Raw genomic sequence first — 8,838 nt, forward strand, 5'->3', positions numbered from 1 at the left:
CAACTGGACTAAATAAACAAGCCGGTCAACTGCCAAACAGTCTGCTGCGTTATTACGCGTATGGCGTGCTTAGTGCTCACCTCATAGCATTTTTGCACGTGATTTTACCAAGAATATTATGCACTTGAGTTAATAATAGAATCATAGTAACAAATTTTACATCGAAATTGACATTATCAAACAATGGATGATTACTTCAAACAACGCGTGTGTGTAGAATTTTGTTACAAGCTCGGTTGTGATGTAAATAAAACATTGCGGCTCGTTAATTCAGTGTACTCCGATAACAAAATCAACAAATTTCAATGCTCTCAATGGTTACTCGAGCTTAGTCGCGTGCAAGCAGGTGAAACAGAAACGAATCTACAATCTTATCTCGATCCCGTCACGGAAATTGTTTACAAAGCTATTGTGCAGGATCCAAGATGCAAGTTGGATAACATGTCATTCATGCTGCAAGTCACAGAGGAACAGTTGGCTGGTGTCATTGAAAATGTTTTGGAACTGGGATATTTGTGTGGCAGATTAGTACCGAAGAAACTTAGCTCATACGAGATGGACAGAAGACTAGAAGAAAGTCTGTACTTCAGACGATGTTGGGACAAAAATCCAAATATGCTCAATCGTATAATTACAGGGGATGAGGTCTGGTTGCATACTACAAAATCACTTAATGGCAGATCACATTCAAAAGTACTTTTGATAGTATTTTTCAACAATAAAGAGTTAGTTCATATGGAATTTGTACCTAGAAACACCAAAGTTGATGCTGAGTTTTATTGTGAAGTTTTAAACAGACTAATAGCTAAAGCGAACAAAAAAAAAATTACAAATTGGATATTACATCATGATATGACACAAGCGCACTCAGCTTCCATAGTAAATGATTTGCTTTTAAAAAGCGGTATAGAGGTATTACATTATCCACCAAATTCACCCGATTTGGTACCAATGGATTTTTTTTTAATACCAAAAATTCAAAAAAGAATAGAAAATATGAGTCCTCACAATATCTGTTCTGAAGTAAGAGTCTTATTAGAATCAATAGATCCAGAAGAATTTGACAAAGCCTTTCAAGAATGGCATAACCGAGTATACAAGTGTATTACTGAAGAAGGAAATTATTTCCAAGGTAAATTTCTAATAATTTTTTTTAATGTTAATCTTTCAATAATTATTGCTTTTTTTTATAGAACCTTGTATAATTCTTCAAAAAGGCACTGTACATAAAGAAGAAGTGACTAATATTCATACAAATGATACACAATTATCTAAAAATGAAAATACAGAATCATCCAATCAGTCACTCAAAGAATATTTTTCCAACTTTACAAATGAAGAAACTGAAAAAATAGAAAAACAAGAGGTTGTTAATTGCAATAGTTCTGGTGATGATACTGAAAAAGATTTGTATCAAGAACACGTTGTCATTCAAGAACCAATTTTAAAATGTACTCTTTGTTCCTATAGTACTAAAAAATTTCTCAAAATGAAGTATCATCTTATGAAAGAGCATATTATAATAGATAAAAAAAAACTGAACAAAATTTTAGATAAAATCCAGAGTAAGTATAATTATTGATACTTTTTTATAAAGCAAAAGTATTATAAAAAAATTAACTTTTCTATATTATTGAATATTATAGATAATGAAATAAATGCCCAAAATCACCCAGATGCTCATATTCCATTTTACTGTACAGCTTGTAAAGTATATGTAAAATGGAAGGGTCTAGAACCTCATTACTGTAATGTTTGTGGAATTCAGTTATTCAGACAAATGAATAAGTCGTTTGTGAGAGAAAAAGTTGAAAGCCAAAAAATGATTCCTTTGGAGTACTGTTTGTATACCAAAAAAATGGAAACTGCACTTGAACTAGACAATACATCAACAAGTAATGGTAAAATTAAATAATTGTTATATTAAATTGTATGCAATTTATTAATATTTATTCTTTCTTTATGAAATGTTAGGAGAAAATTCCAATATTCCAACAATCGATGGTAGCAAATTTAAATGCAGTATGTGTCCATACCAAGCACATTCAGAACATGGTGTAAAAATTCATATAAGTGTTATGCATAAAAAGACACCGCTACTCAGCAGTGTTTCTGAAGACTATCAATGTGGAAAGTGTTTAAGAAAATATGAAAGTGAAAATCAACTCAAAGTTCATAAAATACTTTGTCAAATTGATTATTTAAAGTGTGAATTATGTACATTTTGTACAAGTAGTTTGAATAAAATGAAATCTCATGTGGCAAGTGATCATGGAGATAAAATATTGGATCATGTAGCTCTGATTCAAAGAATTATGGATGCTGGAAAAAAATATTTAGGTTTGTTGAACTACTTTTATAAAATGTTTACTCTTTCTTTATAAAAGATGATATTTTTGATGTAAAATCTTGATTTCTTTCAGTTTCAGTTTGTAAAAATCGGCAACAGCTTGAATTGTGATATTTTAAACTTGGGATATTCTTTTACTACAAATGAAAAATGTGATATGAAGTACAAATGAAATAATACAATGTATTATTGCTCTTGATATAAGTTTTATATTTTAGTATAATAAAAGTGGAGTATATTTTGTATTAAGTAAGTATTAAATTAGTACTATAATTTGGAAAATTGTGTTATAATTGTTGATAAAACACTTTCAGTTTCTTTAATTAATGTTGCAATTAGATTTTTACTTTGCTGAAAATTACAGTCTGTAAAAAATTTAAAGCTCATGATAGATTTTCTAACAAGTATGTCGTTCAAAACGACTTTTCACTTAATTTTTTTTTTTAGATAATTTTTGTAAAAAGCGTCCGCTCATTAAAACATCATTTTTGCGTGACGTATATTAATCGATGTAATTCTTGTAAATCTTTATCAATCCTTGATATGTTCGGGCTATATTGATATTTTCACGTACATGTAAAATCGATATCGTAGGGTCTGCACCCTTTGCCTTCAGCTAGTCTTCTATATATCTATATCATTTTCAAAATCACCTACGTATTCGACGACCTTGAACTACTTTGTTCCCTGCACTCATCCTTAATCTAAACTCCTGATTTTCGCGTGTCGAAAAGAACTTTCCAGGGGTAAGAACTATTGTACTTTTGCTGTGAAATTGAATATTATCACTTATAAAATTGATAATTAATTGTTGATTTTCCTTTTTTCATTTCAGGATAAGCACAAATTTATGATATGTTAACACGCTCGGAATAATATTTCGAGCTACGTGCATGAGCGACTCCGCTGGAGACAAAAAATATCAGCCACATATGTTGCATCTGCGCGTAATGTGCATTTTTCCCCAGAAATCAGCTGATACGTTAACCTGCGCTCAGTGCATTCGCTGCAGTGTCAGAGTCGTAGTCGAGCGCTGAAGGTAAACATGAATGTAACATAGAGACGTGTCAAAGTTAAAGTGGATCATATAGCGATCAAAATAAACAGATTCGAAAACGTGAGATGCAGCTGAATTCGATTGAAGAAAATCGCATTTGAAAGGCATAAAGCGAAGATATTCAAGGTAACGATAGTGTTTTCGACCAATTTGATTTTATAATGCACGATTGAAAATCTGCTCCAAACGTTCTTTATCAATCGCGCGGGGCTTGATATTGATCCTAGCAGCGATTGCGACGGATGAAATATTATCAATTTTATTGATCTACTTTACTCTCACGAAAAAAGAAAATAAATCGTTTTAAGAAAATAATAATGCATTTTTTTGAGTTTTGAGTCGGATCAATTGAAGTAATTTGCATATTTTTTGTTCTACTCATTAAAAATTTTGACGCAAAATCTCGATGTGAAAATGCAAGTATGACTCACGCTAACACATTTTTACCGGAATGTTATATAAAAATTATTATTGCGGACTATGATGTGTCATTAATTTATCACTATATTGTAAAAAGAAAATCTTTTATTTACGTTATGTTCTTGTAGGTGGTGAAGATTGTTGGCCCTAATGAAAAAATATCAACCTCAGAATCATGGCAGAAGTAGATCAGCACAATAGTCATATCATTAGAAATTTTCCAATGTCTTTCAAATTGCCTTTTACAAGCTGCCTTACACCTCAAGATGTTAATATCAAAGATCTAGAGGGCAATAGTCCTCTGCACTTTGCAGTAGTTTCCACAGACAAAAGCATTGTTGAGATACTTCTTAATGCTGGAGCAGTTATCAATGATGCTCGACTGGACGGTTTTACTCCCCTTCATATGGCTGTGCAATCTGGAAAGGAAAATAATGTCAAGCTGCTGCTGGATTGTGGTGCAAGAGTAGATTCTAAGGATTTATTTGGTAAGACACCACTGCATTTAGCTGCTTGTGTTAATTATAGAGATGAAAGGAAAATGCTGAGAATTGCTAAACTACTTTTGGACACTGGGCCTGATTCAAAGGTTTGTATTGATCAAAAAGTTTAACACTAGTTTATCAAACTTAAAAATCAGTGTTAATAAATCAATGATTTGTATACAGGCTTTGCTGAATGAATGCACAGATTCTGGAGAAACTGCCCTGCACTATGCCATCATGAATGGTAGCAGAGAATTATTAACTCTATTTTTACAATATGGAGCTAACGTTAACGCAAAAAATCGTGATGGCAAGTGCCCTCTTTTCTTTGCCATAGAATTCGAAAACACAAAAATTGCCAAATTGCTGCTGAAGCACGAAGCCACTATAGTTAATAGTAAAACTAATCACGGCATAACGCCGCTGCACGAAGCAATAACACAACGAGCCGAAAAAAATGTACAATTATTATTAGACTATGGAGCCGATGTCAATGCCAAAGATATTTACGGAAATACACCTTTGCATATCGCAGCCAGATTAAATTATCTGGATGAAAGAACAATGGATCGAATTGTAAAACTTTTAGTCGACAAAGGCGCTGACGTGAACGACGACACTATGGCAGGTGAAACAGCTTTTCACTTTGCAATAATCAACGGAAACGAAAAATTGGTACGATTGTTTCTCAAGTACGGAGCCAATGTAAATAAAAAGAATCACGACGGAAAAAGTTCCTTACACTTTGCCATACAATACAGCAATAAGAACATTGTCAAGTTGTTATTGGATCGAGGGGCCCGCATCGACGATCGTACGAACGATGGAAAATTGTCCCTGCATGTCGCAGTCGCAGTCGAGGATGAGAACATGATCAAAGTTTTACTAGAATATAACGCGGACGTTAATGCGATCGACAGAAGCGGCAAAACGCCATTGTCGCTGGCGTTCGAAGTCGCCTACATGAGAAGCATCTACAATCCGTGGAACGGGTTCTGTCCCATACACACTGATATCGGTTGTGACGATAATATATTCGAATTACTCATCAAACACATTGCCAAAATGCCGAAAATCAGCGAGGAAAACCTGCGCATGATAAACAACGATGAAAAATTGAGCGTATTCTTCAGGAACTGTCTGAAGGAGCTGTCGAGAATGAAGCCTAATATCTGTGATAACATATCGCTTTTCAAAGTACTTACGAAAAGTATGGACATTATTGTAGGATATACCAAAAATCAGGATCTGTTAAGATTACTACATTCCAATGTTTTTGCAAACGAATTCCCAATCTACTATTCCATGTTGAAAGAAAGATTCCACAAGGCGGAGAGTCGGAGACGTTTGATCGAGCCCTCACTGGTAGTCTTCAGTTGGCTGGTGAGACCTTACGTTTTACCGGATATAGTGACAAGCCAAATCTTCAGTTATTTGACATCCGAAGATTTAGTGAATTTGAAAATGACTTGAAGAAGTTTGAAGTGATAAAGTTTACCAAAAAAAAAAATAATTGAAGCGTGTGTGAATCAATTAGTCACTCACGAGAGGATTTAAAAAAAAATTAGTTGTACTCACGGATATATTATTCGTTACCCTTGGCACACTTGTTCTCCGATTTCGTTTGATAATAATTGTTCTTGTTTGTTGATAATGTTCGGATAATTGTTAATGTATACAAGTATGCATACATATCTTAACTCTTACATTAAAAACAAAGAAAAAACAAATTCAAAAAAGAAAGACTTGATGAATATATTTTTGCAAAGGTGTATAAATCTATACGTATTATTGAAAATTTAATCCAAATAAAAATTGAATTAACAGAAACTGAAAAAAAAATATCTCATAAATTATTGATGCTTGCTACTTTTAAGGAAATGCGACAATTTTATGTGAGAAAGAAAGTCGTCGATCGCACGTGCGTCTGTGGAACGTGTTGTTAGTCGAATAAATTAAACGGTGACGTCATGTGCAACCATATTATTTCGAATAAAACGTACGGTCTATTATTACGCTGAGCCTTGGCCATGAAACATCTTCTATCAAAGGTTCATGCAAGAAAAAATTAACCGCAATCCAAACCGCATCTAACGAGTATGTCTAGCTCGTGAGACAAAAACGAAAAATTCGTTTCCCCAGTGTCCCACACGCATGACTTATTCATCTAATACATCAATAGAAGTTATACGTTAAAAAATTATTGTAAAAATATTTTATTACATATTGTTACAATCGTGGTGGACACAAAATACATACTAATTCGACGAACGTATTGTGCAACGCACCGCGGAAGGAAGTTATCACAGCTTTTTATAATTCCATACACGTAACTGTATAATACCGGCGACTTAATTTTTTTTTTATACTCTTAATATATAAATTTATACTTCTCAGCGCGTCATTTCTCGAGTCGAACAATTTGTCTTCAAAGTTAAAACGATCGTATTCAAACAAGAGATCGTATTACTCGACCATAGGTCTATTAATATTTCAATTTTTCAATGTTTTTTTCATAACACTTTATAACAACGCAAATTAATTCTTAAAATATTAATCTGGTTTAAATTTTTATAACACTTAAAAACTAAGAAAGTATAAATGACGAAATGAATAGCTCATTAGGTATCTAATAAGTATTCGTCATTAAGTCCTTGGCTTTCTGTAATAATTTCTTCTTTCATTTCTTTTTCTGTTTTGTCTTTTTCAAGTTCATCAATGAATTCACGAAATATTTTTAAATACTGATTTAGATTTGTTTTTTCGATTTCTGACACTTTTTTATTTACTTGACCAGCCATATCTTGATTCTTTGCTTTTAAATCATATGCATCAACTTGATCAAATATATCAAAGACATTTGGCACCAACTTAATATCAAAATTTTCTATTGTTTTAATATCTAAAGGAATGCCTATTTTGCCTGTATCAGGATGGACACTAAAAGGGGATTTTAATAAATGTGTCAATCCTAAAGTAACATTTATATCTAATCTTGGATAAGTATACTGCAACATAATTTCTTCAATTAAAAATGGAAACTCATTCCATTCTTCAGAACCCTAAAAAATATTCATAATATTAAATTTTAAAATATTATTTTCAATGAATAAAAGGTTTTATACAAACATTGTTGATTTTAGTTCTGAAACACTCAACAAATGCCAACCATCGTTCTAAACTGGTTGTATATTTTTTGAAGATACTGTGCACTTCAGTACGCATGCTGAGATTGTTTAAAATTTCTAAAAATTTTGATACCATTTCATTGGTACCCAATATATTTTGTTCTATAACGCACATATCTATGAAAATTGATTGAACTCTATCAAGTACTCTCCTGGAAAAAATAAAGCTTAAATTTAGAATGGTCCAAAATTTTTCATAATTTTAATTTTGTTTTACCTAACAAAAGGATGAATGGGCTCTTTGAGATCAACCTTTTTCTTTCTATATACACCTCCAGTGACAACTTGCAAATAACTAGCGACACTAAATCTAGTTTGCTTTTTTAATTGTCTAGCACTCTCATCGCACACCCAACAGTGAACCCCTCTCCTTCCAGAAAACGTCCATAATATATGTTGAAATCCAAAATCCTCTAAAATAAAAAAATTTATAATATTCAACTTTTTGTGAACAATTTTTTTGCAAAATTATACTTGAATTATAGTTTACCTCTAAATGCTTCATCAAGGATTTGCATCGCTAAAGCCATAAATTTCCAACATTTATTGCAAATGTTTGCTTCAGAGCAGCATGTCCTCACATCATCATAGTCAGTAATATCAATATCAATTATGAATTCTTTGTTCACAGGAAAAATCGACTCACGATCAAGTTTTTTGGGACTGTAAATAAAAAGTAGCATGAAAATAATTTTACCTTATCGATTTGGTTGTCGTTAAAAAATAAATTACGGTTTGTTGTAAATAGCGCCAATGTCGATTTTAGTAGGCCGAAGAGATTTGATTTCTCGCTTCAAGTGCGCTGCATCCTTGTAAAATTGATACCTCAAAAATCGCTCTCCATCGAAATTCAAAGCGAACTCTCGGTTGAGGAATAATTCATCTGCAAACCAAAATGTAACAGGTTCATACCGGTTGAATTTCTCCCTGTCATACCTTTAGGCGTAAATCACAGGCTGCAATTTACCTTCACCGTAGCTCAGCCAACGGTGGATCTCATCGAACGGGAATATTCTTGCGTAATAAAGTGGAAGCACGGGTTTAAACATTTTCTCCCTTTCAAAACATTGAGGTCTTGATAAGAAAAAAAGAGCTAAAATCACCGAAAAAAACAGTTGACTTTGGCAATATTACGGAAACATCAAAGACAGACGCGTCAAAACATGTGCCGCAATGTAACAACGTGAGAGAGGGAGCAGAAAGAAAATTTGAAATCAGCCACTCCGTGTGCTGAAAATGTAAACAAACGCGCGAGACCGCCTGTCGAGTAGCGCCCCGGCGCGGCCGCACAGCGAAACCACGCAGCGGGATCAAAAAAAGCTCCCAGTACTAGCGGCT

The 8,838-nt window shown here is 33.2% G+C and overlaps 3 protein-coding genes across 5 annotated transcripts; 2 read left to right on the top strand and 1 right to left on the bottom strand.

Moving 5' to 3' along the window:
• The first annotated feature begins 58 nt into the window (after positions 1 to 58).
• Positions 59 to 2,543, top strand: LOC106657481. Its single transcript, XM_014379018.2, has 5 exons — positions 59 to 1,132; positions 1,194 to 1,565; positions 1,647 to 1,901; positions 1,975 to 2,340; positions 2,424 to 2,543. Exons 1-5 carry the CDS (start codon positions 184 to 186, stop codon positions 2,459 to 2,461), a joined length of 1,980 nt encoding a protein of 659 aa, XP_014234504.1. The 5' UTR covers positions 59 to 183; the 3' UTR covers positions 2,462 to 2,543.
• Positions 2,544 to 2,553: 10 nt separating this feature from the next.
• Positions 2,554 to 6,083, top strand: LOC106657483 (putative ankyrin repeat protein RF_0381). 3 transcript variants are annotated; one of them, XM_014379023.2, is made up of 4 exons: positions 2,554 to 2,599; positions 3,186 to 3,533; positions 3,956 to 4,416; positions 4,496 to 6,083. In XM_014379023.2, the coding sequence occupies exons 3-4, from the start codon at positions 4,003 to 4,005 to the stop codon at positions 5,783 to 5,785; spliced, it is 1,704 nt and encodes a 567-aa protein (XP_014234509.1). In that variant the 5' UTR covers positions 2,554 to 2,599; positions 3,186 to 3,533; positions 3,956 to 4,002; the 3' UTR covers positions 5,786 to 6,083. The 3 variants fall into 3 exon arrangements, with proteins under 3 accessions (XP_014234509.1, XP_014234508.1, XP_014234507.1); XM_014379022.2 differs by having other exon boundaries at positions 2,557 to 3,096; XM_014379021.2 differs by having other exon boundaries at positions 2,557 to 3,533.
• A 66-nt stretch (positions 6,084 to 6,149) lies between these two features.
• LOC106657464 (DNA primase small subunit-like) lies at positions 6,150 to 8,684 on the bottom strand. The gene is made up of 6 exons (XM_014378999.2): positions 8,468 to 8,684; positions 8,233 to 8,383; positions 7,991 to 8,163; positions 7,718 to 7,913; positions 7,442 to 7,652; positions 6,150 to 7,374 (listed from the first exon to the last, which is right to left on the bottom strand). Exons 1-6 carry the CDS (start codon positions 8,547 to 8,549, stop codon positions 6,934 to 6,936), a joined length of 1,254 nt encoding a protein of 417 aa, XP_014234485.1. The 5' UTR covers positions 8,550 to 8,684; the 3' UTR covers positions 6,150 to 6,933.
• Between the last annotated feature and the right edge of the window lie 154 nt (positions 8,685 to 8,838).

The sequence above is a fragment of the Trichogramma pretiosum genome, unplaced genomic scaffold, assembly GCF_000599845.2.
Source record: "Trichogramma pretiosum strain Unisexual culture from Peru unplaced genomic scaffold, Tpre_2.0 scaffold119, whole genome shotgun sequence".
NCBI lineage: Eukaryota > Metazoa > Arthropoda > Insecta > Hymenoptera > Trichogrammatidae > Trichogramma > Trichogramma pretiosum.

What these genes read in the sequence shown, in the direction of transcription:
- LOC106657483 (XM_014379023.2), top strand. Translation starts at nt 4,003, where the DNA reads ATGGCAGAAGTAGATCAGCACAATAGTCATATCATTAGAAATTTTCCA. An exon ending in ACACTGGGCCTGATTCAAAG is followed by an intron (nt 4,417 to 4,495) that starts GTTTGTATTGAT and finishes ATTTGTATACAG; the next exon opens with GCTTTGCTGAATGAATGCAC.
- LOC106657481 (XM_014379018.2), top strand. Translation starts at nt 184, where the DNA reads ATGGATGATTACTTCAAACAACGCGTGTGTGTAGAATTTTGTTACAAG. An exon ending in AGAAGGAAATTATTTCCAAG is followed by an intron (nt 1,133 to 1,193) that starts GTAAATTTCTAA and finishes TTTTTTTTATAG; the next exon opens with AACCTTGTATAATTCTTCAA. An exon ending in AATTTTAGATAAAATCCAGA is followed by an intron (nt 1,566 to 1,646) that starts GTAAGTATAATT and finishes TGAATATTATAG; the next exon opens with ATAATGAAATAAATGCCCAA.
- LOC106657464 (XM_014378999.2), bottom strand. Translation starts at nt 8,549, where the DNA reads ATGTTTAAACCCGTGCTTCCACTTTATTACGCAAGAATATTCCCGTTC. An exon ending in TTGGCTGAGCTACGGTGAAG is followed by an intron (nt 8,384 to 8,467) that starts GTAAATTGCAGC and finishes TTTGGTTTGCAG; the next exon opens with ATGAATTATTCCTCAACCGA. An exon ending in CCTTGATGAAGCATTTAGAG is followed by an intron (nt 7,914 to 7,990) that starts GTAAACTATAAT and finishes TTTTTATTTTAG; the next exon opens with AGGATTTTGGATTTCAACAT.